Below are 23130 nucleotides of genomic sequence, written 5' to 3'. Positions count from 1 at the left end.
CATTCTCCCACCAAAACCGCTCCCCAGTTTTTTTTTTAAATATATATGTACATATACGTCTCAATATCAAAGTATACTGGGTGTAGGCAGCTGTTGGGCGCCAAGCCGAGCTCCCCTCTCCCCCCAAGCAGCCTCCGGGGTGGGAGCTCACACCGAGTCGCCGCTGCCCCCAGCCGATCTTATCACCCGATCACCGCCTTTGCAGGGGGCCCGGCTGACAGCTGAAGCGGCTCCCCCGAACCCCCGCCACGCTCCGCGCGCTCAGCGCGTGCTCCCCAGGCCTCTCCAAGCCAAGGAGCAGAGGCCTCTGGGGATCCAGCCGGGTTCTGGGAGAAAGCAGCTGCACTGCTGCCACTCATACAAGTGGGGGCACCCCGAGGGGAGCAGGGCAAAGTCTCCAGAGCGGCGCTCCCTCCTCCCGGGATGCAGGTGGGAGGCTCCATGCACTTAACCCCCCCCCTTCCTCCATCTCCTGCACCCCCAGAGTCATCCCCAGGGGCGCCCAGCCTCAGCCCTTCACCTGGAGTGGACTGGACGTTCTTGTCGCTCCGCTCCAGCCACCTCTGGGGCCGGGCAAGTTTTCCTCCCAGGCCCCAAACGGAGCGACGGGACGCGGGCCTGGGGCTGGGGGAAGGCGCTGGGCACGCGTGGGGCGCTGCAGCTGACCCCAGGTGTGGGGACGCGCTGCAGGCCGGGCCAGACCCTCATTTCCATACAGCTGAGGACGGGGACACGCGCCTCCAGCTCCAACCTCGGGGAACAGGGGCACCACGCCTTCTCCCCAAGCAGGAGGAGCGCGTCTAGGGGCTGGCACGCGCCGGGTGGGGTGGGGTGGGGTGGGCGGCAGGGGCACGCGTCGGACACGCTCCCGCCACTGCGGAGGCAGCCGCCCAGCCCAGCAGGTGTCCAGGGGTGGCGGGGGAGGGGTCCCCCATCTCTGGGCTGGGCATCTGGCCTGGCCCTCGTGGAAGTGGTGATGGTGGTGGTCGCTGCGAGCTTAACGCAGGCGCCAAGCTCCCTGCGCGCGGGGGGTGGGTGGGCGCTCACCTCCAGAGCCAGCCAGGATTCCCCTCGAAGCTCCTGGAAGAAGGGGGCTCGGCTCGGGTGGGTGCCGCTGGGCTTTTCCTTCCCGGGTGGGCTGTTTCGGTTTTCTCTGCGGGGTGCAGGTGCCTCGCAGGGTGCGGGCGAGGTCGTGGGAGCGCCCGTGGGGTTCTGCGCCCTGCGCCCCTTTGGGAATGACTCTGGGATCCCACGCACACCCCATTTCTTTCCTTTTCCAGCGTTCCAGCGCCCACCCAGCCCATCTTCCCCCGCCGGGCCAGGGTGGACGCCTTGCCTTGCCTTCCCTTCCCTTCCAGCCTCTCCGGAGGGAGCCCCGTTGCGCAGAGCCGAGCCGAGCCGAGCCGAGCGGGGGGACCCCGGGGCCGGGCCGGGGGGCGGAGACGTGCTGCGGGGAGGAGGGGCGGGCGAGTGGCCGGCGGGGCCTGAGTGGCAGGCGCGAGGACATAAATAGGGCAGGCCCGGGCGAGCGAGCGCAGGCTGCTTCCAGGAGCGGCTCGGGGCGGGCGCGGGCCGGAGGAGCCAGCCAGGAACTCCGCCGAGAGCGTGGACCCGGGCACCGGCCCCTGGATTAGGGTCCTCGGCGTGGACAGCGCCCCTGGATTACGTGCGGAGCGGAGCGAGCGAGGCAGGGAGACAGCCCGCGCCGCGACTCGAACCCCTGGACGCGCGGGACGAAGCGAGCGAGCCGGTTCCTGCGGGCCCGGCCGAAGCGTCCAGAGCCCCGCGCCGGGGGATGGCAGCCGCGTCCCGGAGCGCCTCTGGCTGGGCGCTCTTGCTGCTGGCGGCTCTGTGGCCGCAGGTACGTCCCCTCCGCGCCCCCGCGCCCCCGGCCGTCCGCCCGTCCGCGCGCGGCTGACCGCCTCCCTCTCCCCTCCCGTGCACAGCGCGCGCCCGGCTCGGCCGTCTTCCAGCTGCAGCTGCTGGAGTTCGCCAACGAGCGCGGCGTGCTGGCCAGCGGGCGGCCGTGCGAGGCGGGCTGCCGGACCTTCTTTCGCGTGTGCCTCAAGCACTACCAGACCGTGGTGGCCCCGGGGTCCTGCACCTTCGGCAACACCTCCACGCCCGTGCTGGGCACCAACTCCTTCGCCGTGGGCGACGACAGCCTCGGCGGGGCGCGCAACCCGCTCCAGCTGCCCTTCAACTTCACCTGGCCGGTGAGTGCAGGCCGAGGGAGGGACGGGACGGAGGGAGAGGGAGGTCGCGGCAGCCCCGAGGAGGGAGGGAGGGGGGAGGGAGGGAGGAAGGAAGGAAGGAAGGAAGGAAGGAAGGAAGGAAGGAAGGAAGGAAAGGAGGAAGGAAGGAAGGAGGCACCCCGGGACCCGGGGGCGCCCCACGCCCCGATTCTCTCGCGACCACCCCCCCCCCAGCGCTAGCCGCCCCGAAGCGCGAGCGCTCTCCGGAGCTTTCCTCTCCCCCCTCTCCATTCTCAAGGAGGTGACCAGCCAGAGTCCACCCCTCCCGGGGCTCAGGACCGACGGGCATCACCTCCCACTTTTGCCCCCCCCCCCCGTCCTCCCTCAGCACTCCTCCCACCCGGGCCCTCCTCTCGCCTTCCCAGATCCACAGAACCGTTATGACCCCAGATCCCAGATGCACAGAGCGATTAGGATCCCAAATCCCAAACCCCCAGATCCACAGAGCCATTATGACCCCAGATCCCAGATCCGCAGATCCACGGAGCCGTGATGATCCCAGACCCCAGATGCACACAGAGCCTTTATGATCCCTGATCCCAAACCCACAGATCCACAGAGCCATTATGACTCCAGATCCCAGATCCACAGAGCAGTGATGATCCCAGATACCCAGAGCCATTAAGACTCCAGATCCCAGATCCCCAAAGCCATTAAGACCCCAGATCCTAGACCCGCAGGTCCACAGAGCCGTTATGACTCCAGATCCCAGATCCGCAGGGCCGTGATGATCCCAGATCCCAGACCCCAGACCCGCAGGTCCACAGAGCCGTTATGTTGACCGGGGCGGGCGCAGTAACTGGATCCTGCAATTAGATTAATGAAACCGGCTGCCGCGAGGCACACCCCCTCCCTCTCGCTCACCCCTCCATGTGGCTCATCTCCCCGTGTCTCCCTCTCTCTGGGTCTCTCTCCCCCTCCTTTCGCTTCCCAGGGCACCTTCTCACTCATCATCGAGGCTTGGCACGCCCCGGGCGACAACCCGCAGCCAGGTGAGCCGCCTGGGGCGCCGCGCGGAAAGGGTTAAGGGGCTCGGGGCGGGGGGCCGGGCGGGGGGCCGGCTGGACGCGGCTGGGCCGAGCTGCGCCCGCGCTGGCCGCTGGCTCCGATTCCGCCCCGCTGCCTGGATTCAGAGCACAATTGCGTTTCCTGCGGGTTATTTTTGGCGTGGGAACGCGGGAGCACGGCGGTGAGAAAGGCCCGAGCTGCCAGCACCGCTGACGGGCCCCTTCCTGTATTTTACACCTTTCGCGAATTCCGCTCCTTTGGAAAGGGAATAATGGCTTTGGGATGTTGTTCTGACACAGAGGAAAAGGATATTTCAGCAGCACAACAATTCTCACTTTGAAAAGGAAAAAGAAAAGCCTTACCTATCTCTGCAGGCAGAGCCCCTGAATGGGCCCACCCTTGCCCTTGCCCGGAGGGCTGTCCTCTGCCTTCTCCCCTCTCTCTCTTTTTCCCTTCTTTGCAAACGTTCTGACCTCTTTTCCTCTTTCCCCTCCCTATCTGCCTTCAGAGTGCTGGGCTATCTTCACATCCTTCCATTGTCCCTTTCTGAATGGTATCAGGGCCCTGCACGGCACACACAGGACAGGCAGCCGGGCACCCTTGGGCTCTTCGGGGCCTGCTTGCTGGCAGGTGGGGGTCATCCGGGCGCCGGGTGCGAGGGATCCAGAGGGGCTGACCCCGGCTGCCCTCCTTGACCTCTGCCCCTCCTTGACCTCTGCCCCTTCAGAGGCCTCGCCACCAGCAGACACTCTCATCAGCACGATCTCCATCCGGGACTCGCTCCCAGTGGGCCAGAACTGGCGGCCCGACGAGCGGACCAGCCCTTTCACAAGGCTGCGGTTCTCTTTCCGGGTCATCTGCAGTGACAACTACTATGGGGACAGCTGCTCCCGCCTGTGCAAGAATCGCAATGACCACTTCGGCCACTACGTGTGCCAACCAGATGGCAGCCTATCCTGCCTGCCCGGCTGGACCGGGGAGTACTGCGATCATCGTAAGCGGCCACACTCCTCCCTGCCTGGAGGGGGCCCTTGAGTACAGTACCCCATGATGGCATCCTCTGAGCCCCGCCCGGCCTGCCTTCCTTGAAGAGCTGGGCCTCGGGGGACACCCAGGGACATTTAGGATGGCCTGGGGCACAGAGCACTCTTCTTACACGCTTCTCCCCTCATGGCAACGTCCACGAAAAAACTGTTATTGAAGTTCATGCTGCCCGGAGTCTCCTAGCAGGGCTTGCCTTTTTCCTTTGAGAGACATAGGGAAGGGCCACAAAAAAAAATACAGCGGGTAAGGTGTTTGCCTTGCATACTGCTGGCCCTGGTTCGAGCCCTGGCACCACATATGGTTCTATGAACAATGCCAGAGGTTACTCCTAAGCACAGAGGGAGGACTAGTCCTGAGTACAGCAGAAACTGTCCGAGAGAAATGAAACAGAACAAAAGCTATCCATGGATCTTCTGGAAGTCCCCCCAGGGCCTGGAGAAAGGAGAATGGGGTTTCAAAGTCCTTGGCACTCAGCCTCATCTTGCCCTGTTTCCTCTCCTCAGCTGTCTGTCTTTCTGGCTGTCATGAACAGAACGGCTACTGCAGCAAGCCTGCCGAGTGCATGTGAGTATGGTCAGGAGGTGGGGAGGGGAGCCAGCCCCCGGCCAGGACCTCACCTCACCCTCAGCCTCTCTTTTGTTCCGCAGCTGCCGCCCAGGCTGGCAGGGTCGCCTCTGCGATGAATGTATCCCCCACAATGGCTGTCGCCATGGCACCTGCAGCATCCCTTGGGAATGTAACTGTGATGAGGGCTGGGGAGGCCTGTTCTGTGACCAAGGTAAGTCACGGCCAAGACAGGAGATAGAGGGGATGGGCAGGGCTCGGGAGCAGAACAGGTACTAGGACCCTACTCAGTTAGTGACCCCTACGGTTGGTTTTAGGTGATCTTTCAGGGAGCCTGGGACTTGTGAGGAGTCTTGCAGTTGGTCTCGATGGAGCAGAGAAGGGGTCCCGTCTCCTAAGACTTGACTGTGTGGTGGGCTGACCGGAGAAACTCGCAGGGTAGCAAGTTGGAAGGAGGGCTTACGTGTGCATTCCAGCATAGCCAAGAGAGGAGACCAGGCTTAGTTCCTCTTTCTCCCTTAAAGTTACCTATTAACCCCTCAGTGTTTGCCTACCTACCAGTGCTGTTTGAGTAGCTCTCCCCGAAACAGCTGCCTGCTGGGGTGTGCCTACTGGCTGCCCCAAAGCTGCGGGTAAACTGGGCCTCTGGGCGGTAAAATCTAACCGACTTTCCAGGTGGGCACAAACTGCTTCCCTGGTCTCCCCTTACCTGCCTGTGCTCACACAGTTTCTTTCTGGTGTTTGGGGGATCCTTTGGGACTCACCTGTCCTAGCCCTGGGAAAGGAGCCTTTTCTCCTCCATCCTGTGGGCCAGCATGGCGAGGTGTCTTTCACTTTCAGACACAAGTGGTGCTACTGTCACCATGGGGGTCTGGAGGGTAGACTGGGGTGGCTTGGGGTGCCACTCAGAACCTTGGGACAACAAGGGGCTTGGGACTCAGCCTGTGTGCCTACTCAGTTCTTGGTGCTTCTCTCTTTTATTCTCTCCCTCTCCCTCTTTCCCTTTCTCTCTCTCTCTCACTGTCTCTCTGTCTCTGTAATCTCTCTCCTTTCTGTCTCCTTCTACACACACACACACACACACACACACACACACACACACACACACACACACACACACACACACACACACACACACACACACACCTGGTTCTCTCTTCTCCCTCACATTTCTCCCAGGTGGCCGAGTGATATACTCATCATATGCAAACAGCCCTTACAGTCCCTGTATTTGCTCTGTCTGGCTCACCCTCCCTGTTCTTCCCAAATAAGAAAACAAATACTTATATTTCAAAATACCCGCCTAACATCCCTCCCCTTTGAAAACTACCCGCTTACTCCTGACGGTGGTTCTCACCTCCACTCTGCCATCTCCAGCTGCTACAAGCCCACCTCCTTTGGGCTTATCAGCCACACCTCCTCGCACCCTTTTCCAACTTCCTCCTCAGCACCTGGCCTTGCCCGGCCCGCCACTCTTCCCTCCATTCTGCTCAAGCTAGAGATAGCAAAGGCCTAGCTTGCCTTGTTGGTGGCTGACCCTGATTTAATCTCCAACATCCCAGATGGTCCCTGGCCCTCACCAGGAGTAATCCAAGAGTGTTGAGCCAGGAGTAAGCCCTAGGCACTGCCGGGTGTGGTCCCCAAACCAAACAAGCAAATACTCTGTCAGGCTGACTGTGTCTGTGAGCTTACCTGGTAGGCTGTACCCTCTTGTGGGTTTTCTACCGAAAGCTTTGCCTGGGTCCAGTGTGGGTCTTCTGTTCTGACAGACAGGATTTCCTAGGGGAAAGGGGAGTGGGTGGCTGGGTTGGGACCTGGATGATGTGGAGGTCAAATCTCTGGGATACCCACAGGTTTGGGCTGGCCGTACAAGTGCCTGGAGGTGGAATCCACTTTCTGCGTCTGCTCAACCGCTTTGCTCTTGTCTCCACAGATCTCAACTACTGTACCCACCACTCCCCATGCAAGAATGGGGCAACATGCTCCAACAGCGGGCAAAGAAGCTACACCTGCACCTGTCGCCCCGGGTACACAGGCATGGACTGTGAACTGGAGCTCAGCAAGTGTGATAGCAACCCCTGTCGCAATGGAGGCAGCTGCAAGGTGAGGCCCTGGCAAGCGGGTCTGGCCAAGGTGTGCCCTGGGCAGCTGGAGGAGGAACAGATGGGCTTTAGACCCCCCCCCAGGCCTCCTGTCCCCCAAGTCTGACTCCCCATCTCTCTCCAGGACCAGGAAGACAGCTACCGCTGCCTGTGTCCCCCTGGCTACTATGGCCTACACTGTGAACACAGCACCTTGAGCTGTGCTGACTCGCCTTGCTTCAATGGGGGATCTTGCCGCGAGAGCAATCAGGAAGCCAGCTATGTCTGTGAATGCCCTCCCAACTTCACCGGCTCCAACTGTGAGAAGAAAGTGGACAGATGTACCAGCAACCCATGTGCCAATGGTGAGTTCTCCTGCCTCACTAAACTCGGAGAGCAGCCCAAGACTAGGAGAGCCTTTGAATGAGGGAGGATGGAAGAGCGAGAGTGAGCGAGGACAGGTTGAGATGTACCCCTCATCTCCAGCCCCTATTCTAGACAGGGAAGAGCTTTCAGAGAGGAGCATGTTAGCCTTGGGTGCAGGCCTGGGGAGAGAAAATGGTTGCATTCCATGGAGTTGCTACTTCTCTTATTCAGGCTGTGGGCATGACCTGGTTTTGGTAGCCTTGATCTCCTCCACTAGAAATACTGGCCTAGAGAAAGAGAGGCCAGTATGGCCTTCAGTGCCAGAGAGATAGCACTGCGGTAGGACGTTTGCCTTGCAACCAGTCGATCCAGTATGGATGGTGACTTGAATCCCGGCATCACATATGGTCCTCTGAGCCTGCCAGGAATGAGTTCTGAGCGCAGAGCCAGGAGTAACCCTGAGTGCCTCCAGGTGTGACCCAAAAAAACCAATATGGCTTTCTTCTAGGTGCTAGAGTGATAATACCACAGGTAGGTAGGGTGTTTACCTTGCATAGGGCATACCCAGATTCCTTACCTGGCATCCCAAAGGGTTCCGTGATCACTACTAGGAGTGATCCATGAGCTCAGAACCAAGAGAAAACCCTGAGCACAGCCAGGTGTGGCTCCCAAACAAAAAACCATGGTCCACTTGATTGCCTTGCTCCAAGGCTGGGCACAGTATAAGTTGTATAAATGCAGAGAGCCTCTGGGATGCGGGTAAGGCAGGTAGCAGCACCGGGCAGAAGAGTGAGCTCAGGCACCAGAGTGGGAGTGGGATGGCAGGGCTGAATGGAGCCTGCTCTCCTCATCAGTCAGCTCCTGGGAGTTCCGGTTCCTTCAGCAGGGAGTAGAAAAACATGCTGTCTTCTGTATATAGTGGGGATGATAAAAACAAATAAAATAGACACTGCGGTTATTTGAGTATGTGCCTCATCCTGTCTAAACCTGTTCCAGGGTACATTCTCCTATCTTTACACTTTGTCCAATCTGACACCTACTCCTCTCCTGTAGAGGAGAGGCCGTTAAAATCCTAAATAACAAAAAAGGAAAGAAATAGAGCCATATCTCCAGCTAAGGGACAGTTGAGAAGCAAGCCCCATCTGTCTGATCCTAGAGTGGAACTCTGGGGGAGGCCAGTGATTTTCCAGATGGGCCCATGGGGTCCAGGAACTGGCCTTGTTCTGAATACTCAAGGTGCCCTTGGGAGCCATCAGGCTCTACCTGCCTTCCAGGGCTATGTTTGCAAAGGCTGCTAGACCTTAACGCCTTCCTGGGAGGGGGTTCCTACCTGCTTCTCTGGGGGATTTCCAGGTCTTATGTTGACTTGTGACCCCTCCATACACATCCACAGGGGGCCAATGCCTGATTCGAGGGCTGAACCAAATGTGCCGATGCCGTCCTGGATTCACAGGCGCCCTCTGTGAGCAGCCCATTGGCAACTGTGCCCGAAACCCCTGTGCCCAGGGAGGCACTTGCCATGACCTGGAGAATGGGCCAGTGTGTACCTGCCCTCCTGGTTTCTCTGGCCAGCGCTGCGAAGTCGAGGCCCGGAGCCTGAGTGGGGATGCCTGTCTTTCGGGACCCTGCTTCAACGGGGCCACCTGCTATCCTGGCCTCTCCCCAGACAACTTTGTCTGCAACTGCCCCTACGGCTTTGTGGGCAGCCGCTGCGAGTTCCCCATGAGCCTGCCGTCCAGCTTCCCTTGGGTGGCGGTCTCCCTGGGCGTGGGGCTGGTGGTCGTGCTGGTGTTGCTCGGGATGGTGGCCGTGGCAGTACGGCAGTTGCGGCTTCGACAGTTGGATGACGGAAGCAGAGAGGCCATGAACAACCTGTCGGACTTCCAGAAGGACAACCTGATCCCCGCTGCCCAGCTCAAGAACACAAACCAGAAGAAGGAGCTGGAAGTGGACTGTGGTCTGGACAAGTCCAACTGTGGCAAACAGCAGAACCATACTTTGGACTATAATCTGGCCCCAGGACCCCTGGGCCGTGGGACCATGCTGGGAAAGTTCAGCCACAGTGAGAAGAGTTTAGGGGAGAAGGCACCACTGCGGTTACACAGGTGAGCAGCAGCTGGAGGCGCAGGGTCTGTCTGACAGCCCTGTTCCCAGCAGCCCAGCCTTCTGCCTTCTCTTGGATGGGTGGGAGTTTGGCACCACTCCCAAGTACTCGATGGGATGCTGGGAATTCAATCAGGTGAGCTGTGTGCAAGGCCAGTGCCTCACCTGTTGTACTATCTCTTTAGTTCACCCAGATACTTTGAAGGGAATTTGGGGTTTTGCTACTGACAGGAGGAGCCTCTGATGATTACATTCTGCTGGGAATCCTTAGTCTCCCCCTCTCATTCATTCACTCACAAATGTCAAATGTCTATATTTTGTCTCTGGAACTTTTACCTTTTGTATCTTTTCCTCGTTAACTCAGCCTTTTGCGGCAGTGCTGGCTTTTCCAGGCCCCAGTAAGCCAACTTCTGGTAATGTGGAGGGTGTGGCCACTCTTTGAGGGGTTTTCTTGTCAGTATCCCCAGGCTAGTCCAGGGTACTGTCAGACTCTGTCTCAGAGTCACCTCAGCTAGTGTCCTTTGGTGCTCCAGGGTCTGGGTCGGAACCCCAGCCTACCCCCAGCCCTCCCTCACCAGCCTGTCTTGTGTTCCAGCAGTGAAAAGCCTGAGTGTCGGATATCAGCGATATGCTCCCCCAGGGATTCCATGTACCAGTCTGTGTGTTTGATATCAGAGGAGAGGAACGAGTGTGTCATTGCTACGGAGGTGAGTGTGGGTGGCTGCTCCTCAGGTGCCTCTGGGGGATGGGAATGTGGCCGCAGAGGCCCCTCCTAAAGCGGGGGTCTGAGCCCCTCCTTGACAGGCGGGGTTCTGGGGCTCTCAGGCCAACCTGCTGGCCTTGATGCTCTTGGGAGGTGAAACCAGAGCTGCGCAAGGAGCCGGGTCTAGGCTCTTCCTGCTGCGCTGGGGCCAGGCTGAGCGGCCATGGCAACCAGCCAGCTCCCAGGTGCTGCCTCCCAGCTGCTAGTGGGTAGAAGTGGCCGCCTTGTGCCCCTCTTGCCCTCCCACTGGCTTCTGGGGTTAGCCCACCTCACAATTCCTCTCCTGCTGAGCAGACAGTAGGAAGGATTGCCCTGTTCCTGCCAGCCCTCTCCCAGGATTCTCCGGAGCTTCCCCAAGCAGTCTGAGGGTCTGTCCGTGGACTGCAGGGTAGGTAACCTGCTGCTCTGCTCTTTTCATGCTCCCCAGGTATAAGGCAAGAGTCTCCCCAGGACACCCCAGAATTGCCCAGCACCTAGACCTTCCTTCTGCACTGTTTACATTGCATCCTGGATGGGACTTCTCAATATGCAACGTGCTGCTCTTGGAAGGAAGAGGGAAGGGCATGAACTGGAAAGACTGAACTTGCCAAGAGATGCAGTGTCCTTCCACACCTCCGGGTCCGGCATCAGATTGGCAGCTGTGCCAGTCGGGGGAACAGACAGGAGCGAGATGCCCCAATGATTCGACCTGGCCAGCAGTGGCCTTCACACAGCTCCTGGTGGGGGTGGCTCTGACCTGTTTTCCTGGGGGGAAGGCTAGTGGCCTCAGGGGGCCTGGAGCCGACTATGGCCCCTACTGGCATCTGTGTTTCTAAAAGTGCCTTTGGCCCAGGCTCTGTGGTGACAGCTGGGCTCAAATCAGAGAAGAGAGAGGAGGCCAGTCAGGGCAGGGCCATCTGTGGGCTTGGGAGCCCAAGAGAGGATTTGGGCAGGAGGTGCCCTGCAGGTGAGGTGTGTGTCCCAAGGGGAGGAGAACTTAGGCCTGTGCCCACAACTACTGAACGAGGCAGTTGCAGTGGCTCTGCCCCCTTGCAGGGCCTGTGGGCAGACAGGTGAGTGCGCCTCTCCACTTCGGGCGCCCCAGGCCTACCCAGGGAGCTCAGGGCAGTTCTAGCTGAAATTCCAGAGGTGGGGCGTGTGAGGGATGTGTTGAGCATACTCAGCATACAGGCACGTGTCTCCCTCCGGCCTGCTCCTGAGGCCTCCGGCTGTCCAGACCACCTTTGAAGCGATCTTCAGAAATCAATAATATGAGTTTTTATTTTTATTTTTTGTAGTTTATTTTGGAGTCTAGTATTTCGATAATTTAAGAATCAGAAGCACTGACTTTCTACATTTTATAACATTATTTTGTATATAATGTGTATTTATAATATGGAACAGATGTGTACAGGAGTTTGTTACTTCTTGGGTCCTGTTTTTGTGATGGCAAAGTGGGAATCTTCTCTCACTCCCCTTCTTGTGTAGCCCCCTTTGTGCCCAGCCAGGACCCCCCCCCCCCCGCAAGACTTCTGTATGTACTAGGGTGTGGCTCATCAGGTTGGCCTAGGCCAGACTTCACCTCTCCTCCTTTATTTGCCCACTATTTCTTGGTGGATATGCCCTGACCTGAATCTACAAGAGTATTTCCCTTTCCATTCTCCAATCCTGAAAAACTTATGGGGCGCTCCAGTCAGTTTGAAAGATATGGGCATTAGGGGAAATGTTTTCCTGTTTTCCCTATTCTAAAGGATATTCCTGCTGGGAAATGAGCCGTGAGGATAACTGAACTCTTCCTCCCGCCGTTGCAGGGCTGTGTGTGGATTGGCTTTGCTCCACCTACTCTTAGACCCTGTCAGGCACTGGGGTGGCTGTGAAGGAGGAGAGGGCCTGTTCTCTTCCAGGCTGCAGCAATCTGGGTTTTCCATCTCAGTTTCTCACCTAGCTCACCTCTAGGGTGCAGCATGGTCAGTCCCTCAGGTGCAACAATCCTCTCTCAGCGGCCGCTAGCATGAGCCGTGGAGAATTGCAGTGAAAAACTGCCCTTGACAAAAAGTTGAGCAAATCTCCAGGTCCTCGACCTGTCCACAGTTAAGCACAATGGGTCTTATAGATGCCTGGCTTCCAGGAGCAGCAGCATCCAAGTGTCCACCATGCTGCCTGCCCTTCCCTTTCCTCGTGCATGCATCACACACACACACACACACACACACACACACACACACACACACCCCTCTGACCCGGGTGCCTAGGCCAGAGACACGGAAGCAAGAAGCTGTGGTTGCTCACATCCCTGCACGCCCATGCTCCCTGCCCTACACGCACACACGCACCCCTGACCCGGGTGCCTAGGCCAGGACACGGAAGCAAGAAGCTGAGGTTGCTCACACCCCTGCACGCCCACGCTCCCTGCCCTGCTACCTTGCTGCCTGTCCCCCATGCTGCATACACAGGGTATCAAACAGGAAAGCATTCAGGGAACCGTTCCCACAGCCTGGGCCGGCAGCAGGGGGAAGAACAACACGACCTCACTCTTCCTGCCCAAAATGAAACAGGAAAGCAGCTCCCCGGCCCGGGAGGGCGAGGGGGGAGCAGGGGGACTGGGCTGGGACACAGAGGCGAGATGACGAGGCTCCCATGTGGGGGACAGGTAGGACACCCGCCAGCCCGCACGTCCACACCTCCTGGCTGTGCTGGGTTGCACGGGTTATCAGCCTCTACTGGGGGGGGGGCTAGCCAAACCTAGCCACCGGCTCTGCTCCCCTAAACAAGAAGCTGGGGGCCCCTGATGCCACTAGCTCTGAGTCTCAGAATGCTTACACTGGATCTGAGTACCTCCAACCTGTAGCTGTGTCAGACACCAGCTGGGGTGTTGTTAGGTAACCGTGGTAACTCTCCTGGCTCTGCCCTGGCCTGGGTTCCCAGGCCATTCTGACAGTCCAGCCCTTTCTCTCGTATAAACCCAAGACCCCCATACTGAGTATGGCCAGGGGTAGAGGTGGAGGCCCAGAGAATAGCTCTCCCGCCTCAGATGAAGTGCTTTCCACAGCTCAGCAAACGTCCATGCAGGATCAGCATGGCTGGTGCACAAGTCAGGCTTTTCCTTCCTTGTGTCCAGCCAGCGGGGTGGTGAAGACACCAGGGGTGGGGGAGTTGGGGAGTACCCGGATCTGACAGGGGAAAGATGTATGAAGGAGGGGAGGAATGGGCCGGAGAGATAGATGGAGGTAGGGCGTTTGCCTCGCGTGCAGAAGGACCGTGGTTCGAATCCCGGCATCCCATAGGGTCCCCCGAGCCTGCCAGGAGCGATTTCTGAGCACAGAGCCAGGAGGAACTCCTGAGCGCTGCTGGGGGCGGGGGGGGGGGAGGACGGTGGTTTTGTTTTTGTTTTGAGCCACCCCCAAGATGCCAACGGTTGTCACTGCTGGGCTCTGCGCTCAGGAGTCACAACGGGTCACTCCTGGGTGCCATAGGAGACTGACAGATGGGTGCCAGGGCTTGAACCGGGCTGGCCCCGTGCCAGGAGGCATGGCCATGCCCGCCCGCCGCACATCTTTCCAGCCCCAAGGACAGAGCCCCTCGTCGCCATCAGCCGCGCTGCAGTGGCCACTGGACCCACCCGGTGACAGACAGGGCCGGCTCCCAGCCTTGGCCCTTGGGGCCGCAGCAGGCTCTGCGGGGCGGCTCAGGCCTCCCGTGGCCGTGGCATTCCGGGAAGGGGATGTTTGGGCGTGATTCACGGGGGAACTAGGACTGTCCCCTCCCGGCAGGCGGGCAGAGGATGCGCCTGGGAGATCCCAGGGGCCTTCCCGGAGGCGGCGGCGCCCGGCACGCTCCCTGCAGGCCCTGCGGCCCAGCTGCGCGCGGGGGGCGGGCTCGGGGCCGCCCTCCTCCACCTGCCGCCCTCCACCTGCCGCCGCGGCCCCGGCCCCGGCCCCCCGCCCGCTCGGCCGGGCCGCAGCCGGACTTCCGGACCCAGCTCGCTTCCCGGGCCGGGCCGGGCCGGGCCAGGAAGGGGAAAAGCCGCCGAAGGCCGCGCTCGTCGGTCGCAACCCCGCGCGAGCAGCACCGCCGCGGCCGGGCGCCAGGGGGCGCGCTCCGCACTTCCGCGCCAGGGCGCCAGGGGGCGCTACGCGGCCGTCGGGGCTGCGCGCCGAGGCCCGAAGGCTCTGGCTGGACGTGGCCTGGGCCTCGCTCTGCTGCCGCAGGGACCCAAGGGCAGTTTTTCCCTTTCTCCGCGGGGGTGGTCCTGTGGGGGGACAACCTAGTACTAGTACTGCTCAGGGGTTCATCCTGGCTCCTCGTAGTGCTCAGGAAACCACACGGGATGCCGGAGATGGAGTTTTGGTGTCCAGCGCTTGCAACGGTGCAACCAGCGCCCTACCTCTCCTCTGTCCTACTGCTCCAATAATGATAAAACGTAGAGAGCCGGAGAGATCGCACAGCAGTAGGGCGTTTGCCTTGCATGCAGCCAACCCGGGAGGGACCCGGTTCGAATCCCAGCATCCCATATGGTCCCTTAGCCTGCCAGGGGCGATTTCTGAGTGCAGAGCCAGGAGTGACTCCTGAGCGCCGCTGGGTGTGGCCCCAAAACCAATCAGTGAAGTTTTTAAAAAAAAACTTATAAACTTTAAAAGACTAAAACTCCAGGACAGTTTTCTTGGCTTCCTCCTGGAGCCAGACCCCCAAAGATAGGGGGACATTCCTTGGTGCTACTTTCCCACCCCCAGATGGGCTCCGGTGTGCAGTGCTCAGCAGGTTCACTTTCTTTTTTTGGGGGGGGGTTCACACCTGGCAGTGCTCAGGGCTTACTCCTTCCTGGCTCTACGCTCAGAAATCACTCCTGGCAGGCACGGGGGACCATATGAGACACCGGGATTCGAACCATCGTCCTTCTGCATGCAAGGCAAATGCCTTATCTCCTGCTATCTCTCCGGCCCAGTAGGTTCACTTTCTGACCAACCTGTGCCATGCTTGTCCCATGGGAATAGGGGGCTGGTGGCAGAGGACACCAGGTATGTATTAGGAGGTGGAACCATCCACCACCTCACTCCGAGTCCAGTGAGTAAGGGAAGTGGGACACCCCCCCCCCCAAGCTTTCAAGACTCAGCGCCTTTATCCGAGCCCAATACCTCTTAACATTTGGCAGAGAAGGCTCAGCCAGACAATCCCTTACCCTCCTTTGCACCTTTCCACCTCCGCTGACAGTAATCTCACTCTGGTCTCCACATGGTCTCAGTGGCTTGCTTCCTAGGAAATGGCAAAGCCACCAGCCTCCAAGCCTTCTTTTGGCCCACTGACCCTTCCCCTTTCAGCAGGGGTAGACATCTCGTTCAACGTTTCAAATGATTTCAAGGTTGGACAGTGTCCCTCCCAGCTGGTAGGAAGGATGGACACAGTGAAGGGTTCTATGGTCAGTAAAAGGGTTCGGAAAGTTTTTGCTAGTGCAAAAGAGATTGACTCAGATAAGACCACTTTTCTGCCCCAAAAGAGGGTGGGTGCAGGATCTCGTGTAATCACCTCACTCTGCTGATCTGGGAATTCCATATTGATTCATTTATGATAACATTCCTCCCTTGGAGACACTGAGACTGCCATTAAGTTACATATTAAGTCTAGGTGGTGCCTAGCATGAATGATTTTAATAGTTTTTTTTTCTTTCTTTTCTTTCTTTCTTTCTTTCTTTCTCTCTTTCTTTCTTTCTTTTCTTTCTTTCTTTTTTTTCTTTTTCTTTCTTTCTTTTTCTTTCTTTCTTTCTTTCTTCTCTTTCTTTCTTTCTTTCTTTCTTTCTTTCTTTCTTTCTTTCTTTCTTTCTTTCTTTCTTCTTTCTCCTCCTCCTTTCTTCCTTCTTTCCTTCCTTCCTTTCTTTTTTTTCTTTTTTTCTTTTCTGGGGGTGGGGCACAGGCAGCAGCATCCAGGAGTTATTCCTGGTTCAGCACTCATAAATTAGTCCCAGCAGGCTCAGGGCAGGCCCATATGGGATGCTAGAGATGGAACCGGGGTCAGCTGCTTGCAAAGCAAACACCCTACCCGCTGTGCTATCATTCTGGCCCCTCTTTTGTTCTTTTCTTGGGTAATCTGAAGGGCTACACTCTGCTCAATGCTTGGTGTGGGGGTCACTCCTAGTTATACCTCCTATACAAAGCATGTGCTCCCACACATTGAGCTGTCCCTTTGGGCCATTTTGTTTCCTGCTTTTAGTATTTGGCCCTTAGTCAAATCCTTTGACCTGGGAATTTTGATGAAAATTTAAGGGGTCCAAAAAACAGAATAGCAGATAGTGTTTGCTGTGTACATGGCAGGACTGGGTTGAATTCCAGCACCACAGATGGGCTCTTAGGACAGCCAGGTATGGCCCCAAATCGCAAAACAAAATTCAAGGCCTTGGGGTCTGGAGGTATTGACCACTCGGGGATTGCTTCTGATGGTGCTCAGGGGATCAAACCCAGGCTCTTATATAAAAAGCATGCACTCAGCTTATTGAGCTAGCTCTCCAACCCAGTACTTACCTTCTTTTTGGATTGTTTTGGGCCATGGTCAGCAATGTTTAGCATTTACTCCTGATTTTGAGCTCAGAGATCAATCCTGGTCAGGGGGCCACATAGGGTGCCAGGTATAGAACCTGGGTCTACTGTGTACAAGGAAAGTGCCCTACCTGCTTATTATTGCTTTATCCTCAGGACTCACCCTTTGAAGCCAAATAGCTTACTTACTTATTTAGTTTATTTTATTTGTTTTTTTTTTTTTTTTTTTTTTTTTTTGGTTTTTGGGCCACACCCGGTAACGCTCAGGGGTTACTCCTGGCTATGGGTTCAGAAGTTGCTCCTGGCTTGGGGGACCATATGGGACACCGGGGGATCGAACCGCGGTCCATCCAAGGCTAGCGCAGGCAAGGCAGGCACCTTACCTTTAGCGCCACCGCCTGGCCCTCTTTATTTGGTTTTTGGGTCACACCCGATGGCACTCAGGGGCCACTCCTGACTCTGTGCTCAGAAATCACTCCTGACAGACTCGAGGAACCATATGGGATGCTGAGAATCAAATCACTGTCTGTCCTGGTTCGGCTGCATGCAAAGCAAATGCCCTGCTGCTGTGCTATCTCTCTGGCCCTTACTCAGTTATCTTATGCAACTGAGTTTCTACTCCTCTCCATCAGTGTTACTCAGGTGTGACAGGTGGTATAGCAGACCAGAGCGATAGTGCAGTGGGTAGGGCATTTACCTGGCATGCAACCGATCTGTGTTTGACCCCGGCATCCTATATGGCCTCCTAAGCCTGCCAGGAGTGATTTCTGAGTGCAGAACCAGGAGTAACCCCTGAGCACTGCTGCGTGTGGCCCAAAATACAAACAAAAAAAGTTTTGGGGGTCTGACATAACACAGCAGGTAGGACATTTGCCTTGCAAGTGGCCAACCTGGAACTGACCCGAGTTCTATCCCTGACATTCCATATGTTATCCTGAGCCTGCCAGGAATGATTTTTAAGCACAGAGCCAGGATAAATCTGAGTGCTGCCGGGTTGTGGCCCAACTCTCCCCTTCCCTCCCCCCAAAAAAGACCATCAAGGGATTGGAGAAATAGCTCAGATTCAGGCTTTGCATCCAGGAATCCCGAGTTTGGATCTGGGGCCTGAGTAGTCCCCTCACCCCCAAGTCTTCTCATTGAGATCTAAAACAAAAAGTAAAAGTCAGTCAATGCTTACAGCATCTTTGGCCTGAAGATATTTTGGGGCTACAGATTTAGTATCTGCCAGAGTGAGTGTTGGGAAGAGGAAGCCACTCTGGAGACCAATAAAACCCAATGTTCTGTCACCACGCAGGCAGTTTTATTCTAGTTATAGTTTGTGTTTTGGTTTTATATATATATATATATTTTGGTTTTTGGGTCACACTCTGCAGCGCTCAGGGCTTCCTCCTGGCTCTATGCTCAGAAATCGCTCCCGGGGGACCATATGGGATGCTGGGATTCGAACCACCTTCCCTCTGCATGCAAGGCAAATGCCCTACCTCCATGCTATCTCTCCAGCCCCGATTATATTCTTTTATACTTTTCTGAGTTTTTTTTTGTTGTTGTTTGCTTGTTTTGGGGCTGCACCTGGCCATGCTCAGGGGTTACTCCTGGCTCTGCACTCAGAGGATTATTCTGGTGAGGCTTGGGAGATATATGGGTTTCTGAGGATTGAACCTGGGTAGGTCACATGTAAAGTAAACACTCCACCCACTGTACTATCTCTTTGGCCCCTCTGTTTTTGTATTTGGGCCTCAAACAGTGTTGTTCAGGGGATATACTTGGTTTTGTACTTGGGGTCATTTCTGGCGCTCTTGGAAGTGCGTCAGGGAATTGTGGATCAGGAATAGAACCCAGGCTTTCTACTAGCAAAGTATGTGTTCAAATCTTTGAACTCTCTATAGACCCTCCTTATAGTCTCTGTACAGAACTAGATTGCAAATTGCACTGCATTTGAGGTTAGCCAGGTTAGGAAGCCTGAAAAAAATAAAGGGGTATAGGGGCAGAAAGATAGCATGGAGGTAGGGCATTTGCCTTGCATGTAGAAGGACAGTGGTTTGAATCCTGGCATCCCATATGGCCTCGTGAGCCTGCCAGGAGCGATTTCTGAACGTAGAGCCAGGAGTAACCCATGAACGCTGCCAGGTGTGACCCTGAAAACCAAAACCAAAATAAAAATAAAGGGGCAGGGGCAGGGCTGGAGCATAGCTTTTAGTGAGAGAAGCTTGAGTTCAATCCTGGGCATTGCATGGTAGTGCCAGGAGCGACTTCTGACCACTGAGGCAGAAATAATATCTGAACACTATTGGGTATGGACAAAGAAATAGAGGAGGTTTTTTCTGCTCCAGAAAATCAGAGGCATTATGAATCAGAAAGGAGGTTGTTTTTTTTTTTTTTTTTTTTTTTTTTAATATGGAACGCTTCAGGAATTTGCATGTCATCCTTGCGCAGGGACCATGCTAATCTTCTCTGTATCGTTCCAATTTTAGTATATGTGCTGCCTAAGTGAGCACAGGAAGGAGTTTTGATGGGCTGAAATATAGGATCAGCACAAAGGCAAATGTCACCATCTGAGGTCATCTCCTGCTTTTAGCATTGGCCTATGGGATATGAATGAGGCCATGCACAGACTTTTTAGGGCAATTCCTAAGCAAAGGCAAAAAGGGAAAAAGCAATTCAAGTATGCAGTCTTGACATGGCATTATGGGTGCAGAATTACATGGATGTTAGCTTCTTCTCTGACTCCCAATTTGGTTTTTTTTTTGCTTGTTTGTTTGGTTTTTTGGGCCACACCCGGTGGTGCTCATGGGTTATTTCTGCTCTGTGCTCAGAAATCACTCCTGGCAGGCTTGGGAGACCTATGGGGATGCCGGAGTGATTTCTGAGCACAGAGCCAGGAGTAACCCCTGAGCGTCACTGAGTGTGGCCCAAAAACAGACAAACAAACAAACAAACAAAACAAACAAAAATCAAAAAAAAGAAAAAGGAAAATAAAATAAAATAATAAACATTCAATGTTTGAGTACAAAAAAGTCCAGATAATAAGCTTAAACAATACATTATAAAGTAGAATTTACTAAACAAAAATGTTTACTTATAAAATAGATTCAAGTTACCCAGATTTCATCCTTAATAGAATCCACTTTATTGAAACCAAATACTTGTTTCTTATAAATCAGATAAAACAGTGGTACCATTTTGAGTAAAATAAAAAGTCTAAAGTGAAAATAATGAGTGGGCTAGGTTGTTGCTCAATGGGAGGGTTCAAACTTCCCAGGCATAAGACCCTAGTACTGAAACAAAACAAAGTGAAAACACCACAAAAAATAGGGTCAGAGAGAATCAAGGGCTAAGGTATTTGCCTTACACTTGGCCAACACATATAGCCAGATGTCAGGTGATCTACAACATTATTTTAAGTCACTCACCTTGGGATGCACTTCCTTTTAGAGGGAGTCATTTCTCTCATTTACAATAATCTGAAGGTTTCACACAACATTGCTCATAAATGAGCTTGAGCCCATAGCTTTTAAATCACACCCTTCCTTCCCTAGTTTCAAGGAAACTCATCCAGTCTTAGAAATTGATTGCAGTGACAGGAATGAGAAGTGAGCAGGACAGATGACAAGGAAATGAGCGGTGACCATGGGAGGGAACAATCAGGAACAGTTAATTTGGGAAAGGTACAGAAAAGGAAGCAGCCCCTGGGCATCAGGTGTGAATCACATGCTTCTCCACAGGTGGAGGTGATACATCCCCATCACTCATGAGCTGGTACATCTGTGGACCTGGTATCAGATAATGCCACCCAGGGGGCATTTTAGGAGAATGATGGCACAGTCACTACAAGTGTTAGAGAGAGCTAGTCTAGTGGAGTGGTTTACTGTTGGGAGTGTCCAAGCATGAGGGAAGTAGATAGAAGTAGGATGGGTGAGAGAACTCAACTGGATAAGTATATCCATTCTCAGCTCCACAAGGTCCCCTCAGAACCACCAGGAGTAACCTGAGAATAGAATAGAATAGAATAGAATAGAATAGAATAGAATAGAATAGAATAGAATAGAATAGAGGCAGAAGCACATCAGTAGGGCATTTGCCTTGCACACAGCCAACCCAGGATAGACCCAGGTCCAATTCCCAGCATCCCTTATGGTCCCCCATGCCTGCCAGGAGTGATTTCTGAGCACAGAGCCAGGAGTAACCCCAGAGTGTCGCTGGGTGTGGCCCAAAACCCAAAAATTAAATTAAATTAAAATACTAACTTAAAAAAAAGAATAGAATAAAATAGTTCCTAAATTGGGGCCGGAGAGATAGTCATGGAGGTAAGGCGTTTGCCTTGCGTGCAGAAGGATGGTGGTTCGAATCCTGGCATCCCATATGGTCCCCCGAGCCTGCCAGGAGCAATTTCTGAGCATGGAGCCAGGAGGGACCCCTGAGCGCTGCCAGGTGTGACCCAAAAATCCAAAAAAAAAAAAATAGTTCCTAAAAACTGCTAGTTGTATCCCCTAAAATATGAGAGGGAGGGAGAGAGAGAGAGAGAAAGAGAGAGAGAGCACTTAATGGGCTTGAGTGGAGAGAGAAAAAAAGAGAGAGAGATGAAGTTAAGTTACAGAAGGCTAAGTAAGGAATGGGAAGGCTGGGAATATCACAAAACAGTAAATAGAAACAGGTGAGACACATTCCCAGGAAGACAGCTCAGACCCTAAACCAATTTTTGTGGAGATTCCTCTTCCAAAATGGAGGGGAGAAGGGCAACACTAGGTTGATCTCAGGGATCACTTCTGGAGGTACCAGGACCAGCAGCATGAAGAACAAGCACTTCACCCACTGTACTACTTCTGGTCTAGTGGACAAAGTGAAATCTGCACCTCACAGGAGTATCATGGAAGTGTGTGACTAATCTTTCTGTGCCCAGTCTCCTTGTCTGTAGAACATCTGTTATATTTCCTCAAAAAGTGGCGAAGATGGTAATTGAGATAGATAGAGGTGTGTCTAATCACCTGCCCAGCTCTTCCTAAGTTGGGGTGGTCAGTGATTGTTTCTGTGATAAATCTGAAGTGGTGGTGGTGGTGGTGTGAAGCCCAGTTTCATACACAGAAGGGTGTAAGAGCAGGGGCAGGGGAGCTGCACTGAATGGAGGCTCCTAAAAGGGTTCCAGGGTCTTATTCCTGGAACAAAAGCAGGCTACTGGGGAGCCGTTCATTGGGGGAATAGGAAGTCTGTTCAGCTTCAGTCTGTCCAACTGGAGATCTAAGGATGGACACTTTGAATATGTTCCTAGAAAGAGGAAAGAGAGGCATGATGAGGTGTGAGTCCTTCTCCTACCTACTTCTAGTCACCTGACTCCTCACACCACTCAGTGATAGAAATGCTAAAGCTCTGGGGCTGGAGCAATAGTGCAGTGGTATGGCGTTTGCCTAGCATGTGAACAGACCTCAGTTCGATCCCCGGCGTCCCATATGGTCCCCTGAGGCAGGAGTGATTTCTGAACGCATAACCAGGAGTAACCCCTGAGCATCACCAGGTGTGGCCCAAACAAACAAAAATGCTAAATCTCACTTTTTCCCCAGTCTTCCATCCTACATCTCTCCCCTCCTCCCCCCGGGATGCTGTCCAGCTGGAACTAGAGAAACAGCACAGAGATTAAGGCACTTGCCTTGCATACAGCAGACCTAAGTTTGATCCTCAGCGTTACATAAATTTCCCTGAGCACCCCAAGAGTGACACCCTGAATACACAGCCAGGAGCAAGCCCTGTGTCTTGCTGGGTGTGGCCCCAAACAAAAAATTCAAGTGTTCCCCAGGTGACAATGCTATTTTAGCCACCAGAAACCCACTGATTACCATTGTATTGTGGTACTGGGGATCCAACCAAGGGCCTCAGGCATGCATTACAAGTGTTCTATGGCTGAACTACTCCATGACTCCCATTTACTGTTTTAATTTTTTTTTTCTTTTGGTTTGGAGCTACAGTTATTGTGCTCAGGACTTACTTTTGGCTCTCTGCTCAAGGATCACTCACTCCAGTTTACTCCTATGGCTCAAGAACTCTATGTGGTGCCTGGAATCAAACTTGAGTCAGCCACATGGAAGGCAAGTGACTTACCTACTGTACTATTTCTCTGCCCCCTCCCATTAATTACTTTATTTTTTATTGAGTCACACCCAGTAATGTTCAGAGTTTACTCTTGGCTCTGTACTCAAAGAATCACTCTTGGCAGGCTCAGGGGCCCCTGTGAAGTGACAGGGATTGTACCTGGTTTGGTTGCATACAAGGCAAGCACCTTACCAGTAGTACTATCTCTTTGGCCTGCTTAGTATTGGGGTCACAGGAATGATCGTACAATATGGGATGGCCCAAAAAAACAACATAACAAAAAAAGTCATGTCTGATTCATTTAAAAATGTATTTAGAGAAAATACATCACATAGTTGATCATAATTCATTTGTTTCCAATAAAT

The 23130-nt window shown here is 54.5% G+C and overlaps 1 protein-coding gene and 1 non-coding gene across 2 annotated transcripts; one reads left to right on the top strand and one right to left on the bottom strand.

Annotated features, from left to right (window-relative positions):
- Window positions 1-976: 976 nt before the first annotated feature.
- On the top strand, window positions 977-11419 carry DLL4 (delta like canonical Notch ligand 4). The gene is made up of 12 exons (XM_049781714.1): window positions 977-1031; window positions 1635-1861; window positions 1947-2216; window positions 3190-3247; window positions 3991-4257; window positions 4811-4871; window positions 4955-5085; window positions 6805-6974; window positions 7098-7317; window positions 8712-9423; window positions 10020-10128; window positions 10612-11419. The coding sequence occupies exons 1-12, from the start codon at window positions 977-979 to the stop codon at window positions 10615-10617; spliced, it is 2286 nt and encodes a 761-aa protein (XP_049637671.1). The 3' UTR covers window positions 10618-11419.
- A 7656-nt stretch (window positions 11420-19075) lies between these two features.
- LOC126021546 (U6 spliceosomal RNA) lies at window positions 19076-19182 on the bottom strand. Its single transcript, XR_007500053.1, has one exon. It is a non-coding gene; the product is annotated as a U6 spliceosomal RNA (small nuclear RNA).
- Between the last annotated feature and the right edge of the window lie 3948 nt (window positions 19183-23130).

Source organism: Suncus etruscus, chromosome 10 (assembly GCF_024139225.1).
Source record: "Suncus etruscus isolate mSunEtr1 chromosome 10, mSunEtr1.pri.cur, whole genome shotgun sequence".
Classification (NCBI taxonomy): Eukaryota; Metazoa; Chordata; class Mammalia; order Eulipotyphla; family Soricidae; genus Suncus; species Suncus etruscus.
This window is presented reverse-complemented; position numbering and strand designations above follow the sequence as displayed.

Excerpts from the sequence above, each read along its gene's own strand:
- DLL4 (XM_049781714.1), top strand. The coding sequence starts at position 977 with ATGGTGGTGGTCGCTGCGAGCTTAACGCAGGCGCCAAGCTCCCTGCGC. Across the intron at positions 2,217-3,189 it reads CCTTCAACTTCACCTGGCCG|GGCACCTTCTCACTCATCAT; the intron begins GTGAGTGCAGGC and ends TTCGCTTCCCAG. Across the intron at positions 7,318-8,711 it reads CAGCAACCCATGTGCCAATG|GGGGCCAATGCCTGATTCGA; the intron begins GTGAGTTCTCCT and ends ACACATCCACAG.